General features: G+C 38.5%; 1 protein-coding gene across 2 annotated transcripts in view; it reads right to left on the bottom strand.

Moving 5' to 3' along the window:
• Positions 1-668: 668 nt before the first annotated feature.
• LOC106159424 (epithelial splicing regulatory protein 1) overlaps positions 669-19223 on the bottom strand; it is a 31318-nt gene continuing 12763 nt past the window's right edge. The window contains exons 4-13 of one of the 2 annotated variants that reach the window (XM_013535705.2): positions 13217-13306; positions 11144-11198; positions 9033-9143; positions 8467-8642; positions 8073-8167; positions 5954-6169; positions 5348-5596; positions 4756-5107; positions 4121-4476; positions 669-3823 (exon numbers count right to left, since the gene is read on the bottom strand). In XM_013535705.2, coding sequence (XP_013391159.1) covers positions 3665-3823; positions 4121-4476; positions 4756-5107; positions 5348-5596; positions 5954-6169; positions 8073-8167; positions 8467-8642; positions 9033-9143; positions 11144-11198; positions 13217-13306 — 1859 coding nt within the window. In that variant the 3' untranslated portion in view covers positions 669-3664. Of the gene's footprint in view, positions 3824-4120; positions 4477-4749; positions 5108-5347; positions 5597-5953; positions 6170-8072; positions 8168-8466; positions 8643-9032; positions 9144-11143; positions 11199-13216; positions 13307-19223 lie in introns of both variants that reach the window. The other variant, XM_013535704.2, reaches the window with a different exon arrangement.

The following is a 19223-nucleotide window of genomic DNA, read 5'->3' as shown; positions in this document are numbered from 1 at the left end:
AAAGATGTTGACGTTTTGAACCCATAATAAACTGGATACAAAGTAACACTACAGTGAAGTTTAACTGAAAATCAGTTACGCCACCGGATATCCAGAATTTCCAGGGACATAGAGGGTTGTTCTCGTCGCTTTTTCAGTTATGCTTTGTTTTGTGGAAAAGAAATCCAAGTGAGACTAACAAAACGGGATTGGAATGAATTCCCTTAATAAATTTACCTCTTTTTGGAAACTGCATTATGGCTCCTGCCAACATTTGACCTGCGCTGTTGTCTTTGAGAGTGTCCTTTTTGTATGGACTTTATAAGTTGCAGGAACTAATTTTTTTCCATCATTTGTTTATCATCTAATCTATTGACTCATTTTTTTATTATTATCATAGTGGCAACATCATATAGAGAACTGGTAGCGTGAAGACATTTTTAGTATACGCTGTAAATTTTGCAGCTTGTATGCTGATGTTAAAAAGGCATATTAATTTAACATGTAAAGGTAATCATGTGATTTTTTACAAATCCGGCTAATTTTTGTTTTCAAACGTGCCGGTTTAAGTTCATTGGCCCAACTTCATGCCGCTTAACTCCGCTCGTCTATTTGTAACTTTTGCATCCTCACCTCGCCACAGACCAATATAAAAACCGTAAGAAAACAATTCCTTAATGGCAAATATATTCACATGTAAAGATACTTTATTTCAATAAACATAAAATCTTTCTTTAAATATAGATTTATATATCATATTGAGAATGCTCTGTGACATTCACAACTCTGGTGTGGCACCATGGGACAATAAATTAAAAATATCAACTTTAAAATAAATAAGAGCATCTCAGCTTTTAAGTGATTCTCCACTATGGCATGAGATTCGGTCATCTTTGAGACATTCTTTTAGTTTAGTGCTTTTTAAGGAAAGATACGCCATTACTGATTTCCCTGAACCAAAGAGAAAGGATCCAACACCGTCACGGCCTACCAGGAATCCCCAATACGAGTATATCTTTTTCCCCCGCTAAAATAAAGTTTAAAACACTTAGTCTACAATAAAACTATATGTTTAAAGTCCCGCCACATTTACCCAAATTTGCAACCTAAACCGTCCCTCATTCGACCAATCAGAGATTGGTTATTGTTTGAGCAAGAATACTCAAGAAAGCCCCTCTAATTTTTGGAAAAGTATTGAAAGTACCAAGGAAAGAAATGAGCCTGGATATGAAAAAGTGCCACCTTAACCAGAAAATGATGTTCCTTTGGCATTCAGTAAAGAAACTCCCGATTTTTTAAACCTTGAATTCGGTTTGTCATGGCACGTGATTGAGAGGCAGCACTGTCTTGCCAAGCTCGTGCAGGACGCACCATATGGAAAATGAGGAAAAAAATCCATGTGCAAACGTTCTGAGTAAAAAAAGAAGATCAGTTGGAGGGGGATACAAACAAAGTTGTAAGTACGTCACACAATGTTCGTTGTGGCAACGAAAAATGGAATGTTTAAGTCGGACCAATCCTCAGAACAATTTGCACAGGAGTGAGAGGAGAAGAGGAAGGGAGAGGAATTGAAGAACTATTTGGTGCAACCATTTTCCCGCCACCGAAACATCTACGCCACCAGTATCCACAAATCGAAAATCGACCAACCAACCAACCAAGCATTCACCACCACCGCTTTTTTCTAGTTATTAATTTATTGCATTATTATTATTATTATTATGAAGAATAACATGACTGATTATTGCTATTATATGTCATCATGTAACCTTGTGAAATATTGGGCACTAGCGTTTCTTGGTCAAAGGCGACATCTATTTAATAATTGCATCTTATCGAAGGTCAGCGCCCAATCTTTCACATTGTCAGAAAAATAAATTGAAAAATATCATTTAAAATCTAAATTGTAGCTACAAACTGCCTCATGCACTAATAACTTGGCATTTCTAAATAGCACATTTCTCTATAAACTAATTATTTCATCAGTATAGAAAGTGTCTTCGCAATAAAAATGAGCACAACCATGTCTAAGAGCACTCTTCCATAACGTATTGCACTTGAAATTAAATCTGATATATATGTATATATAATATATGTTTACCTCCTCGAAAAACTCAACAAAAAAGATATAACGTAAAACGCATTGCGTATATGTTTTAAATCTGGTCACAATAATAACTTTTAGCTCATTTTATAATAATAATAGTAACTATAATGTTCGGCTCTAGAAGATTTGGTCAAGCGAACTAAATTGAAAAAAGACCGACTCCAAGAGAGTCAATTGCTTTATGAATTTGACAATATAGCACTGTGTCCGTACGCTTATCTCATATACATATTCATATTCAAGTGTATCTTGTCTCTATGTAGCGATAGTTACCCTTATTGTCGTGCTGTAAGAGTAATAAAATGCCTACAAGTGCCATAGTAAAGTAAAACCTATATCGGTCAAATAAATATCTTTTAAAAACGAAGGCGTTTCACACCAACGATCAGTAATGAGATTTCAATACATGAACACTGAATAATCTGTTATGATAACTCGCTAAAATAAGCTATATAAATAAATGCGTGTCGGTAACATTAATGACCTAGGGTATATTACTCCGTTCTCAATCAAAAACTTCACTTCTACACGTGACCACTAGCTAGTAATGTGGGCGTGTGTCGGAGTTTACGTGTAGGTCAAAAGGTTATCAAATATCATAGTAAATATATACAATATCTTTCTAACGTTATCTACTTATATTCATATATCTATATATGTATAACATTCATCAGCACACAAGAGATATGGTCATGATTTCTTTCATTTTCAAAACTACTGAGCCAACGATTTTTGTTTGAAACATTTACCTGGAATGCATAAACCCTGTTACATTATAGGCTTCTCCGAGATGTGAAAATATGCTGCATTAAAAAATAACGTCTGAGAAGACGTCCCAACGAATACGAATATTGCATATATGTCCGTTTACAGGTATGGAAGCACTCGTGGTTAGAAAAATACATTGGTAAAATCACAAATCACACATCATATGTATCATATAGCTCTGCGGTAGTATCACCAAGTTGACTAGGAAACAAAAAACACTTTAGCATCAAATCAAAAATGCACTTCAGAAAAAATGTAAATAAAAGGCACTTGTGTCATTTGGAACAAAAATGTGGTCACATGCGTCATACAGATTTTCTTGGAATATGTAACACCTTTCATCTAAAAGCAGACGATAGGTGTGCTTGGACCCTGTGATTGGAAGACGAATTCACATGCACTGCAAGAAGTATATCAAGGTCAAGGTCAAGTTGACTAGGTGCACTCAAAAAGTTGGAAAATAGTTTTACTTTTTGATATGTCCGCCATCTTACAAAACTGTTGACTTTTTTCTTGAAGCTCGAATAGACAGCATGACATGGTAGACGAGGAACTTCATATACACCTACAATTAATTTTTCATCTCTGAAAATCCCGGGTTAATTTGGAAACAGCTGTCCATCCGGGCATTTGGCCAGTGAAATAACAAGAAATTACTTACGCGCCACTGGGCACTTATTGGTGTCGCGCCAAAAAAATGGAAGACATTTCGCCTTCTCTCTTCAGTTGTTAGCACCATTCAAGTCCCTGTGAATATACATTTTATAAACGGGTACCGCTCAGGAGATTTTGACTTCCTGGAGCCTGACGTCAGGCCATGAAAAGTTCTATGTATCTATTCCCGATAATTTTCCTGTTTCTCTCAGTAATAGCACGCTCAGCTTCATTTCTGCTGACGAATGTGACAAGAGCGTCTCCGTTTGGTCTGCCGTCAGTGTTCCGTTGAATCTGTATACATTCCGGTGTAACCTAAAAAAATGGCAATTTATTAAAAATTTGTAAACAGCCTGATTGAGACATAAAACAACTTCCTTTTGGACAAAGCATAGCGAGATAAATGTGGAACTAACTTTTATAACATTACACACGAATGTGTTTTCTTTTTACATTTGAACACAAAACATTTAACTGTTGCATTTTAATACTCGTTGCTTACACCACCCTTGCTAAATATAAAGATATTCTACAGTATATGGATAAGTAAAACAAATGCAATAACACTACATTCAAAAATTTCATCATCTAATCATCTAACATTTGCCCTACCTCATAGAAGCCCTCAAAGAAATTGAGAATGTCCTGTACGGTTGCATTATACGGCAGCCCCCTCATTACGACAACAGAGGGCCCGGAATGGGCATAATAAGTCTGCGGTGACACAGGCGGACTTGGATACCAGTACAGTATTGGCGGGTAGTACGGGTTGGTGGCAGCGGGTCTGGCGGCTGGGATATGTGTGAGTGACGGCGCTACGAACGGTGACGTCATCGAGTGGGCGGCGAAGGGCGTGGCCTGTGGGAGAGCAGTGGCAGTGGCGGCTGTCGGGTAGGGATATGCAGCAGTGTAAGGGGAAGCCGGCGACAGAGTCGTTTGTGGCAGTATTGGGGCACTTGAGAAGGCAACTGTAATGGATGTAAAAAATAAATGTGGTTGTGCCTGGATCAACTGGTAGAAAACATCAGTTGCGTCAGCAGATAAAGAAATTTTTCGTTTTGATGCAAATTTGTAAATACCTGTCTTTACTATTAATCATAATTGCAAAATATTGTAGGGTCATAGCTTATCTGCAAAAAAATGTGCTAGATCCAATAAAGTATACCATTTTTCTTATTCTTATTATTATGTTTAACATCAGAAGCTGCTACTACTATAAAAATCAGTCAAAAGCATCTTACACTTACTCTGCCCCAAGCCGCCAGTGGCGAGCATGGCAGCGGCAGATGAAGGTTGGAGTTGGTGCACGGGGTGTCTGGCCAGCTGGGGTATCGTCTGCGGGGTCGGGAGCGCGTGGAGGGTCGGCGTCACTGGCGCCGTGGCAGCAACGGCGGCGGCGGCGGCTGCAGCGGGATTAGGGGGCGGAGGTAGGGCCCCGTTTGTCAGCACCATGTTCATGTCCTCCCCGGAACACTGGAAGACCTCTATGTAACGTTTCTTATTCCCGTGAATCATGTACTTTTTGTGGCGACTGGCGGCACAGGCCTCGGCAGACAACTCATTGTCCATCTGGATAAATGCTTCTCCTGTTGGTTGACCCTGTAGAAGATAACGATTAGCATTGTCAATTTGAAGAATTTTGCCTCTGGTTTTCTTTATCTGCATTCATCTTTATCCAGCAAACAGTTGTATCAGGTTTTAACTTGCATAACAAATGTTCACCAAAAAGAATATAACTGTTTACATGAAATCAAAATTGTATTTATTTAACTAATAGTTTTATTTTTTTTATATACAAAAACACATGAGCTTTCATGGACTCGATTTGTGCAGCCCTACCTGTGCATTGTACACCATATGAACCCCTTGGAAGACAATATTTCTAGAATGTTCCCCAAGAAAATTCAGGATGTCCGTGACCGTGGCCTCGTATGGAAGTCCACGCATGCGCGTACAATCTTTGAGCACGCCGCAAGTGATTGCCTGCTGAGGAAGGAATGGAAGACTTTGCGGAAGCGAGGCAATGAGTGGTGGAAGAGGAATGTCTGGCTCTTGCGGGCTCCTTGGATCCATGCTTCTGTTTAACACCTAAAGAACGAAAAAAAAACAAACAAATTATTTGAGGCGATTATTGAGCCATTGAACCCCAAACCAAATCAATGATTTAGTGAACCTACCAACCAGGAAATGTCCGCAGAATACAAAACTACATGCTTTTCAATTAACATATCCTGTACCATAATTTATGTTAAACCATGATATAATCATTTCAATGATAATGATAGTATTATTTATGATAAGGTTGTTTATGATAAGTTTAGTTGTTGGTAACTATATCGTGGAATAAAGTTACATCAGTGGTTTATCAAAACCAACCGAATACCCTTCCCACATTGCGATAGTTGTACAACACAATTGACAAAATCCTTGTACGATCTTCGTTACCTGTTGTACTTCAGCAGTAGTACTCTTAAACAGTTCAATATATCTGGTTCCAATGAGCTCTCTGTGCTTGAGCAGGGCTGTGTTGGACGCCTCCTCGGTGGCAAAGAGGACAAAAGCATCTCCCGTGGCACGCCCATCTGCCTGGTGGACAAACAAAATCCCTTCTTCTCCATCCAGCACCTCTACCGCATTCTCTCCGCGACGGAAAAAGTCGAGCTGAGGAGAGAGCATAGAGAAAACACCGGTCACTTTCCCTTAGAATGTTAACAAAGAAGCCTTCACCTCAAGCATCTACATTGTATTATGTTTGGTACGTATCACCGGTTGCAGTAATGATAATAAAGATAATACAAACACGCCCCCGCATCAGCAAAACTGATGTTAAGTAGGTTAGGAGAATTATGTAAAAGTGAAGAAATAAAAATAATTCCATGTTCCCCTATATCTTTACGCCCGCCTGGAGAGGGTGACTGCTTGTGATAATTGTTTTGTGATGATGTAACATATGATGACGTCACGTTTAGTGGTGTGACGTCACAGTGCACTTCAAGCTGGTTATGCAGTAGTGGTACACGTCACTCGGAGGAGCTAAGAAACCTGTTAAGAAAACTGTAGTATTAAAGGTAGGAAAAAAAGTAAACACCCAAAACCGCTGATATCTCTCTATAGGGCAAATCACCCCCGTGACCCTGTGAATGACTTATGGACCACTCCCAGCATTCGCATAAATGATCTCTACCAGCCATAAAACCCTAAAAGGGGGTAAATACTCAATTTGTTCCCTGGAATAAAGTAGTAAAGAGCAGAGCGTCCCAGGAGAGGCCCTCCAGGGAAGGTGAAGACATAATAACGGTAAAAGACCTCAACGCTTCCTTTATCCCAAGTGGTCGTTATGGTGTTTTCTAAGTTGGCCCAGATCATGTTGAAGTGATCGCCAGCACCCCATATTTTATCACCTATAATATGCCATCAGCCATCATTCGCCTGGATAAATATAAATAATGTCTGAAACCGAACCGTCAGCCTTTCCATATCCATATCCGTATCCGTAAGACCGTGGTGTTATCATACGACCAGATCTAACTAAAAAGCCAAAACACAGGAGCCCGAACCCAGCCTGCCTGCATTGCAAAACCCCCATGACATAGTATAGGCCCGATACGGGATTTTCACTCACTAGGAAGCAGCCACCTGTTTGTTGTATGAATTGGGCTGTGGATATGGAAGGCGGGAGTGCTTACCTGGCTTCAAGACTCAAGTCGCCTCTATCATACATCGCTGAAAGGAAGTCAGATGGTTTTACGTATGTTTTCATTCGGATTTCGCTTTGCATTGTATTACACCGTGCCATAATTTGTTGGATTGTATGCTCTTTTCATTATGTACAAAAATTAAATAGTTTAAATAAACACTCAGATATATGAGCTCTGATATAGGTTCGGTGTTTGGGTGACTTAACCATATCTAGGGAGAGGAGGCAGGATGCAGTGTGTATATTAAATAATCCAGTACATACACGGGGCATCCTACATTCATTTAGCACCTATCAAATAACTTTATATAGGTACACAATGCTGTTGGCTATGATTTTGTAGGCCAAGTTTTTTTCATTTTTGATACATTTTCGTTTACATAAAGTTTTTCTTTCTTTTCTTATGATTTCAAATTTAATTTTCCTTTTTTGAGAAGGAAGACTGGGTCAAAAATGTCAGTCTACCTCTCCCCCCCCTTGCCCTCTTACTGATGCCCGCCTGGTTTATATATGGAGTAGAAGTAAAGGACTTGTTGTTTACTTATGCTTTTCGTTATCCAGGCAGATAATAGGGATGTATATAAAGCGGACTTCTATACTTGGTATATTTTGTTTCAATACTGACATTATCAAACAATACTTTAATGGTGCAAAGTTCACCACACGGTTTTTGGGTAAAGTGGTATTTTCACCTGTTATTACTGCTCTTTTTAGTTGTGGCCATGGAAAATATAATTGTGTGGATATTTTTCAATGTTTAAGGGCATAACGCTTCATTTTGAAGGCCTTCGGGTTTAAAGTTTTCTCAGAAAAGTGAAGAAATTACATTTCAATTCAATTTTTGTTAAGGTAGGGAAAAGAACTCACCACTTGTTCTGTTGTGCACGAATAAGGAAGACCGCGCATGCGTATGATCACCTGACCACCACGTGACAGGAATGCCTGGGCCTCTGTGTTGTTACCTGTGGTAAGGAAATGTGATTAGAGATTATGAATAATCCAAAGTGCGCATTGTCAGGCAGCATCAATGCCTTGCCGTAATGACACAAACATACATTTGACTTGTGGGGGATGGATAGACTAAACGAGATAGCTTATCATTTACCTAGAACAAATACACAAGAAGTTGTTCCAATGGCCACTAACCATCGTTTTACATGATACAAAAAAACAGCCTTTTGTATGCACTTGACTGGCAAATTTCTGCATTTTTAAAATCCCATTTCACTCAAATTACAAATTTTTAAAATTATTTCCTTACCGCCCGCCACGTTGATGAAGTCTTTCCCCGACGCCTTGTACACTTCAATATACCTCTGTCCAAGATGGTGTTTATGTTTCTTTAAGGCAAGATCCCTGTGCTCTTTATTCTCAAAACGAATAAGAGCTTCTCCATTTCGGCGTCCTTGTTGACTAAGGCACAGAGCAACGCCACCCCTTGAAGTAGAAATTAAGCGTAATGTTAAGGTTATTAACACTCACTCACTAGGCTGCAATGGGCCTTTTAATTTGCTTAAGCACATGGAAATATTTAACCACAATGCGTAAGTGAATTCTAAAATTAACCGCATCGTTTTAAAAAGGCAGTTTTGTTAATGAAAGTTTAAATAATGTGACTGTACGTTTGGAAAATATATAGCTTTTTTGAAACTGAATGCCAAAACACTAATATGATGGTTGCAGTCTGCTTCCCTGTCTAGTGCAATTGCACCTTGAAATCAAAAATTATTTCATGAATTATTTTACTTAAAATGATATAAATCGAGTTGAAATTTTCGAATTTAAACTGTACAGAGATATCATATTCTGTATGAAAAATACACCCACTTTGCGATGTTAAGGCCACGAAAGAACTTCGCTATATCTTGGTCTGACGATTGCCATGGTAACCCACGTGCCCGAATAACGGTATCGTCATCAACAAATTCAGTTTTATTGCTGCAAAAGAAAAAAATAACGACATTCTAAATGACGGTACAAAATTAGTCATAAATGTGACTCATTCAAGACCAGCATTCAACCAGTGTAATGTTTTCTATATAGATGCAGTTAAGTTGGAGAAAAACATTAGTGACAGACACCATCCTCATTTTTACGATGACAAAACAAAATAAAAATATGGACCCAATTCCAATGGGTTCTCACGCTTAATTTTGAATAGGCAATCTGCTCTATGTGCTTGGATTGGAAAGCAATAGGGCATAGAAGAACATTAAAAAGACAGGGGCTAGTGTAAGGAGATGGTGCTTAAAGACCATGACGAGCACAGGTGCGATCTCTATTCATTTATGCTATCTTGAAAGACCACGTTGCTCTAACTTCAAGCAGGTATTTATACGACGCAGTTAAAAAAAATACAGATTTGTTTGTCGGTATTCTTTTTTGGCAAGCACGCCTTAAGATCTGGCATAGGAGTATAGGCATATCTTTGCATTTATGATTGTTTCACGATAATACCACATAATATAATATTTAGCCATTGCAGACAGAGCAAACAACGCAGACCTTGCCTGTGAGCTGTGCATATATTTAATATGCGAATGTATCATTTCTGGGGCAACTCTATATTTACATGCTGAGTAATAGCGGGTAATTTTTTTCCAATTGATTATACCTAGTTATTATCAATTGGGAAGGTCAAGCCCAAAAGGGGGGCGATATTAGCCAGCATAGCGTGTCCAGGCAGTATTGAAAATGGACAACTGGTAGCAATATATTGTTATATTATGATAAAATATGTGAAGTAAGGCAATTTGGGGATGAATGGCCTTTCATGTATATCGCAATTTAGCTAATCGTTGCAGCTAGCGCTGTTGTAAATGACCCTGGGTAATGTCTACTCGTTTCTAACCACTCAGTACTTTTAAGCACGCTGAGAGGTTTAACATTTGACTATGGACTGAATTTATGTACCATTTAAATGGTAATTTTAACTATAAATAAAGGTTACATGACAGAAGATTGCTTTTTAGTAGGTGCTAGTGTTAAAACCAGAAAAGAAGTACGATAGGGTGATCTTTTTATGCAGACGCGACGAGGCCTTGAAATGCAGCCCTATATAAAGATCTATTATATATTTTTTGTAATAGCGTTTGTAAGAATCGCTTGAGCTAATGTAGCTGTATAAGAGAATAGAACAGTATTCTCCACGGTGACGGCAGTAATATATTGTTTTCTTCTGATGTGCCACATTAATAACTTCTGTCACGTTTTATGTAATTCTTGATGTGTGGATAAGATAAAACAGTTTGCCCTCCTGACATAGCTTAGGGACATTGAAAAGACTCTAGCAATAAATCCTTTCAGACTAGGCTCAGATAGATCGAATCTAACACGATCTAAGTGAAATTCTAGCCCTGATTGTGGTCAATGATCCCGTCATGCAGTTAAGAAACACTGGAACCAATTAACAAAACAACCAAATTGGAAACCAGAGGCCGCCATCGAGTCAGGCTGCTCGGGTGCCAGGTTATAGTCTACAGTAGACAAGTACAGTAGAGTCAAGGGCCTCTGTTCTGAGAACGGTCATAATTCCAGCAACCATCCCATACAGATAACAATGCAAATAAATCACAGGCCACATATCATGTGGAGAGTCGTCCCATGATTTGTGGGGAGGGGTTCGCACTCAATAACTGTCGATTGAATAGATAACAGCGGTGGCATCTTCAGTCGCATGAATCGTATAAAATACCCTCGACATGAATACCATTTGACACATTAATGGTTATACAACATGGTCATTGTAATTGGTAACATTAGATTTCAAACGGCGTAACAGTTGATGTCAACATTGTCACATTTATAAAATATATGAGTTTCACAAATTAGCAGTCTTAACAGCCTTTGTTGAAATAGGAAAAACATGCTTGAATCAGGTATTGCTTGAGAAACGTGAATTTACTCTACTAAACACGACAAAAGATTAAAAATCTTACCATATCCCTGGCTCAAGTCTATCCTTAATGATGTCTGGGTCTGTGAACGTGTGTCCTGAAACCAATTTTGATATAACAATTATCCCACATACACACCATCCCATGTAATGTTTCAACAATAATGATCATGTTTTGACAATAAAAAATTCTACTCACAAAAGACATGATAAATGAAATAAAAGAATGGGAAATGTTGATTGAAAATGCTCAAGTTTGAAATACCACATATCATACATATTTTTTGGACGGGGAGAAAATAACTTTGCCCACCATTTTCCTATTGTAGTATTAATAAAACGTCATATTCAAATTTCTAAACAAATTTGTGCAAAATTAGATATTAAGATTAAAAGATAGACATTGGCGTATTGGGATATCTATTTTTGCCTCCGTGGCGCTATTATTGGACAAATGTTGAAGTTTTGGGTCATCTTTTTTGCCAAATATTCAAAGCACGATTTTTAGTGGCTCAGGAATACATCAAATAGCGGACCTTACTACACGTGTCTTACATCTTGTATCTCTACTATACTAGGATGCAAGGTTTTGATGGCATTACCGTTGCAAATACTAAATAAGTTATGATCTCAGATAAATCTTTACAAGAGAAAGGACCTTGAACGACGTTGTCGTTGTACATCTTGAAGCCCTCCTCCCAGATTTGCCAGATTAGGCAGGGGAACCACATTTTTGTAAACAATGGTTTATAATTTAATAGTCTTGTACAGCGAAGTGGACAAGATAGGCAATCTGTTGATACTGTTAATGGCGTTTAAAATGGACATGGGTGACAGGACAGCCAAGGTTTATGGACTTTCTAGATTAATGGATTAATCGTATAATCAAGATGGCATGCGTCATGAAACATGAAACAACTGAAGGGAAAGTATTCCCTCTTGGCTTCCCCAAGCACTAAAGTTTACACAAACCCAGGAATCACCTTTTTTCTAAACCAAGATGGTATTAATTCAATAAGCGCAACAATATAGAGCACAATGATACGCCATTGGCAAAACAATTTCCACCCAACCCTCGATACTGCAGGTAAAATATGGTCACAGGAACGCTTTAATACCTGTGTCGCCTTAAGCAACGGAACAACTGACGGTACCGTTTACTCCATTCACCTTCAGGGCACTCAGGAAACTACCGAAAATGACCCATAATTTTCGCATGATCGGTATACCGTTTATATCAAAGGTAATGTCTGTATTTTTTTCACATGTGAATTTATGTGAATGTACGGACCATGAGAGGAATTTCTATGCATAAACATCAATCATGAGCCGCTGAAACAATAGACGGAGAGGGGACCTATGGGTTACGTGTTTGAACGTATGTAAAACAATAGTTTCGACATACCACAGGATCGGCCTGATCCTGAGAATATTCTTAAACCAAAAAATTGGGACACATTTATATGTGTCATAATCTAGTTATAGTTGACAAATATTTTTTTATCTTTCTGAACTGTGAAAATGATTGAGTGGATAAAAGGAATTGGGTGGAAATTGTGTTTTGAACATCTTTATACAAAAAATATCACATGTTTGATAATGCTTCATAATAAAAAAAAACATTTGACTTATTTTAAGGAAGCGCTGTAGCTAACAAAATTTATGATAAACGTTTTCAAGGTGGATAATTTTCAAACACACGTTTTTATTTGATACTTTCTTCGTATCGCTGTTCAGAATTGAATACATTAAAGATTTCGATGGGATTTAATCTACACCAGGTATATTGAACAAATTGATGAAAATCGCGTTACATGACGCATGCATTGATGTAACGAGTCCAGCAGCTGTCACTTTGGACGTCCTCATCCATTAAACGTTACAGGGCTTGTCTTTATTCTGCATCATTCATGACATGCGGGTGTTTGTCATAGCAACGGGTCGGTTGCCATGGTTCCTTACGCTTGTCTCATTCTGAGCATGACTTACAGTTTTCACTTACCACTGCAGAAACTTTCTGGGATAATGATGTCAAATGGTGGTATCAGATGGTAGTATAAATCACATCCAATCTATTGAACCATAATGCTAGAGTCCATTAGAATGGTTTACCTACCGTCATTAATGAGTCTAGTTATAATACTGGACATTTCCTGGCATTGCCGAACTCCATAGTCTACAGACTGGTCCCCTTCTAAACCAAGATCTGAGGAAAGCCGTTAAGGAATATAAAAGAAATAAGTACAAATGGATGCACAGTGCTAATACAACCATTTACTGATTTCGGTGTAGCGGAATCTGCACTGTCAATTTGTATTATTGAAAAAGTACAAACGCTTTGCAATGTCTACATGTACATAGTATCAATACTATGTGCTGGCATTCATTGTATGCTACTGTTATTGTTGAGTCTTTGGGCAGTAATTATCGTATTTTGAGCTATGCGACATTATCTCCATATTGTGAGTATACAAAGGACAAAGTTTCAACACGACTTTTTACAGCACCCCCCAAAAAAACACTGAAAGGAGATAAAGCCGAGTGTCGTTCCATGCCTTTTTGACACGTCCCACCCAAATCAGGGGGCAATTCACATAAAACAGGTTTCAGACCCAGACAGATCTATAATCTCACAAAGTCAAGTAAAATATTCTTTCTGTCAGGTTAATAGCTTGAGATTGTCAACGTGGTTGGAAAGCAAGGTTATCGGCGCATGACCCTGTGCAGGTAATGGCTGATATATACATGGCTGAGGTGTCTTCTTTCACGCTTTCTGCCTTTTGCTTTGTACGGAAACAAACTTCATTGTACATATATGAGTTGCGATCAAGGAGTTTTAATCAAATAAATACTTGATGATAGAGTTTAGGGTATGCTTAAATTGTGCATATCTTTTATATTTCACAACCAGTGGGTGGGTGGGTGGGTGGGTAGAAGTTATTTACCTGCAAGCGTAAGGTAAGATACGTGAAACAACACGAGCGTCTTCGTATTTTAAGAATAAGCAGAGCGATGTTATTTAAAATGGCATTTGCTATCAAGCGATACAAGCCGTGTACCCTCACGGCGATGAAAGGCGTGAATAAGTAGGAGTTCACTGGTTGTCTCATATGCACAAGACCTCGTGATTTGAACAACTACTGATAACAATATGTCGGAATCACATTTGTGCTCCCCGTAGCACTAGTATTACGTAACGCCGCCTCGTTGTGCCCGTATGTATTATCCCCATGTTCGTCTGCTATCTTTAAAGAGAGAGTTCGACACGGACAAATTGTCCGAAAAACAAAACAAGTAACTTGGCATCGCTGCTTAAACATTAGATACAATTCATTTGTTCAGACCAACGAATTTTGTAATCACACACATAAACGTTCAATCGAACGTGCCGTAAATTGAAAAACACTTCAGCATCACTAATGTTATTAACAAGGAAGCAGCATCCACTGTACTATTACACTCAAGTATCAGCTCTGATAATTAACAGCTTCTTTCAAAGGTATACATTATTGTCACACACGTGTGGTTTTTGTGTGTTACCCAATAAAGATACATTGTAACACGTATCGTGTGTCGTGTATGCGCTTGCAAGTTCACATCTTCACTATCACTTAAGTTGAATGATACTGTTGTTTATTTTTATAACACTTAATTGTGAATAAGGTGCGTAAGACAAACACATTCATTTTGTGTTGTCAATATGATATGGTATGGTATGACTCAGAAATAATTTACAGGATGAGCATCAGAAACCGCCATATGCATTTTATACACAGTCAGGTATGGCCACTCGTGGATTTAGTAAATATTTGGAAAATACGGTCCAGCTTGAGCCTCTCTGTGGACCACAGGTCAGTTTTTTACACCACAGAAAGAAATACAAGACAAAATAATCTTCAAATACAAGTATAAACACATTTAAATACAAACGTTTCACGAATCAGCCATATATCTAATACAATTCAATTCAAATGATATTAAGAATTATTCGAGGCTGCTGGCAAAGTTCATTATGCATGTAGGCTGAATGCATGCAAAGTTTATTCAACACAAATGGCATATCGCCTGTTATCAGTTGACAGAACGATTGCAACACGACCTTAAAGAAAACCCATGATCATCTGAATGCCCATCCTCTGTGTAGGTAATTGTGTGGATGTTATATACCTTAATGCCAGCCTTGCTTTACAACCGGTTGAAGCAAAATAGAAAATGGTAATGGGGGCTTGAACAGGTGTTCATAGACATATAACATCTAACGAAGCCTGCTCTTTATAACCCAATAATACGATATGCAATTGATAAGCTTCCTTCAAGTAAAAAGAAAAATACTCTAGCAACAACCCTCTTGGTTTAGATGTCTATAATTTTCTATATCATATGCAGACCAATGCATCGTCGATAACACGGATATGCATATATTTTCTATATAAATTTGAAAGGAAATTACAATACAAAAGAAATAACGATTTTCATTTCTCTCCTCATTATATTATATAGTATTCCCAATAATCACAATGTTATACTCTCAGATAGCACGTAACAAATCGCAACACGTTGTAGGTTCTGGGAAGTGATAACAACCACACTTACAACAACAGAGAACGAAACAAAGGTAAAAGACATTTCTTAAATATGGACCTCATGAGTATAAGTCACTGTAGGACATCTGGGCCATCTGTAGATTTACTGTGTCTGATCAACCTGATGTCAGGAGACGAGATGACGAGTCAATAAAGGGAAATAAGTCATTCTCCTTCGTGATGTGAAACCCAATGCAAACGCAACTTCCTGCAAAGACTGTTATCACGTAATCCGAGTTGCCATTCACGACATCTCTTATCTTTCACAGAAAACAATGATAGCTTCAAATTAATTATCGTCAAGACAACGATGTGATTATACTGAAGGGCAGCTTTTCTTGGAAGAAAAATATGATATGTTTTGATGTGACAAGAAATGAGCAGGGTTCAATTAGAGAAGCCACGTTGAATGATAATAGTGCAACATTTCTTAAAAGAACTGAATGTCTCCAAGATCACCTTGTCTGTTTTATGATGCTAATTCTTGGAAAACAGTAACGTTTTTTATAGACATATAGAAAAACAAGAACAGTCGTGTTAAAAGAACACAATAAAATGATAAAACATCTCTAGAGAGTATTGTGTACCTGAAAACAACTTTTCTCCAAAAAAAAGCGACATGTTGCATTTAAAATAAGTTGTACTGCTACTACAACCACTTAGTGCATACAACTTTCCATGAGACCCACTTAGAAAACAAAACAAGACACCTTCAAAGAAAAGAGCAAAATTGTATTCAGCTATTTACTATTTATATATGGTAAAATAATTTCTTAAAAATCGTGACAAATGAGCCACTCCTAAAGCTCACAGCCACTTAGGAGCAACAGGTGGCCAATGCGGGACGCCATATTGGCAAATTCCCATACCTATCGGACATGCAGCCAAGCCACAGCCTGTTGTTATGGAATATATCTTCTAAAAGTACTTTATGTCCATATCAGTCATGGAGTATAAATAACGGGGACATTCCTGTGTTTATAACATGCATGTTCTTTGTGCAGAATGATGCCAAGCTGTTGTAAACAGGGCGGGCGCATGGCACAAACTAACACATCGCATAAACAATATGCATATGCTTCTGTGCATGAATTTTCAACTGGTAAAAAATGTAGAAAAAAAATGAAGGATTCGTGGTTTAAATATATAGATGGGGATGGTATAAATAAATTGAGCATATGAATATACCATCTGTATGCTTAATCGCCATTACATTGCAGCATATTCACATAAACGTCTCTTAAATGTCAAGTCAGTACTGCCCTAGCATGTCACAGATGGAAGGCACTTATCTCGACGTACATTAATATGACTATTTCAATCTACAATAGTACTCTGCATCGGTAGCCAGCCGAGTGTAGGTCAACTTTCACCTTTGGGTCCAAGTTGTCAAACTGCATATAGAACATCTAGTTAATATTAAACGGCTATGTTGTGTATATGGTCTTAGAAATCTAGGAAATGGGATAGAGGAATCAGATATTATTGTATATTTGCTCTCCTCCATTTAAAAATACACCCTTGGTCCTGCATGTCACCTATGGGTCAGGGGTTCAGGGTTAGTGGCTTTGGGAGGGGGCGTCGTGCCATGTGACAGCCGTGGCCTTTTCACTGCGCCATCTCTAGTTCTGTTTTGCATACGACCTGAATGGCGCGGGGTCAGCGTGGAAATGGGATACTCTCCCGGGTAGACGGGGCACGGGTTGGAGCTGCTATGCTGTAAACATTAGACAATACACGATGATGCGCTCTGACACGCCATCATCAGTTATATTTCACTGCCGAAATGGGCGAAATACAAGCCATTTGTCCGTATTCAAAACAGTAGCCAACAATTGTAACGGTGACTTTGAGATTCCTGATAAGAATTTTAACTGTTTGAGTGCCCACTTACTTTGCAGAGAGAATGACAGAAGCATGATATCCATTTGCTGTTGCCAAGGACTTTAGTGGGACAGGGTGACTTGATCCTTTAGCTGCAATACATTAGCAATAGCACCTTGTCATTCAGCGGTTTCAGAATTCTTGGTAGATAAACTACAAATATCATTGTGTGGGTTCTGATAAAACTTTTCCAGAGCCATAATTTCACTCATTCATTCCCAGACATTTTTAATAACCTAGTTCAATAACAGTATTGAATCTCTCATAACATTAATTTCCATATAACTGCCGAACGCAGAAAACTATTTCAGTGAACAGAGCAAATGTGCCTCAGTCGCTCGAACTCAATATTATCTGGTTACAACGCATTGATATGAAGCCAGGCGTACGTTTTAGAACATATCGCCTGCTTGTCTGTATGGTTTTGGAAACAGTCATTATAATTAGTTATTGTCCTATCCTTCAACATTCAAAATAAAATATATTTCAGCAAAAATGTTATTTTTCTTTCATTTCTGCGGTGAAGCAGGAAAGAGAGAGAGAGAGTGAGAGAGAGAGAGGACAGCACCGCGATCAGGAGATCACGGCAGACGAGAGAACGCAACATATGGAAGACAGATAACAGCCGCCAGGTCGACGTAATCGGCCATGTTATCGTCATATCCCTTATCTTAAGCTTCTTGACACGCCGCGAAAGAGTAGCACATGCTCCTTAATGTGTGTTTTGCGAGTTCCGATCAAAAACAATTTAGTATCGACTTTTATATAATGTCATATTACCGTCTGAAATACCGCCAAACATAACCAAGCACGAAGAGGACCGGGAATATCATATCTGTGTCCCTTTAGACGCTAATAGGTTAACTACCAGAAATTGCCGTGAGGTGATTAAGAAGTGTTAATGTATATTAAAGACTTGTAATAAAAAATATCAGATGTATAGATAATGATCGCAATCATCATCAACATTTTAAAAGTTGTTGGGGGTTCATCCCGAAGGCCCTTAGCCACGTAACTATTCCTTCCCTGTAGCTCTAACGACGTGTCATCATAAGAAATTCCCGTGACATATGACAGGGGGCAACAGTCCCATTATTAACGGACCGACCCCACCCTCTACCAGGGCCACAGAGGGGATAAGTTCACTAGATATTAACATATGTTTTTCCTGGTTATTCACTGGCTGTGCACATTTTTTTTCCTGTGAAGAATTTTGCACAACTACGATGTCATCGCGAAGCCGGTCTCCGATTTAAGAATAGACCAATGCCCACTTTCTGCCCTTGAATTACGAACGGAGTTTCTGGGGAAGTCTTTGTCTTTGGGCGTCATTTTAATTTCAATGACATCATAAACAACACTACCATGTTGGACACCATTGTTGCTGACACCAACTTACATTTGAACGTGACATACATACAGCTCTCTAAAGATAACTATTCTAACCTAATTCACCCACCACTAACCGACCATGACGAACCCACAACCCCTAAAACCTCTGACCATGACAGACCCCCAAGGTCTAGATCACACTAGAACCTTGTTCCATTGAAAACCAACCTTCCGAGGACATGCCTTGACAAACCAAAGTGATGGATCGCATGGCCTGTGAGAAAATACATTGGTTTCGTCAGAGAGATTTTGGTGAACATTAGA

The sequence above is a fragment of the Lingula anatina genome, chromosome 4 (genome assembly GCF_051362555.1).
Source record: "Lingula anatina isolate TDL-2025a chromosome 4, LinAna3.0, whole genome shotgun sequence".
Lineage (NCBI taxonomy): Eukaryota > Metazoa > Brachiopoda > Lingulata > Lingulida > Lingulidae > Lingula > Lingula anatina.
The sequence above is the reverse complement of the archived record's forward strand: the minus strand, read 5'-3'. Positions and strand labels throughout refer to the sequence as shown.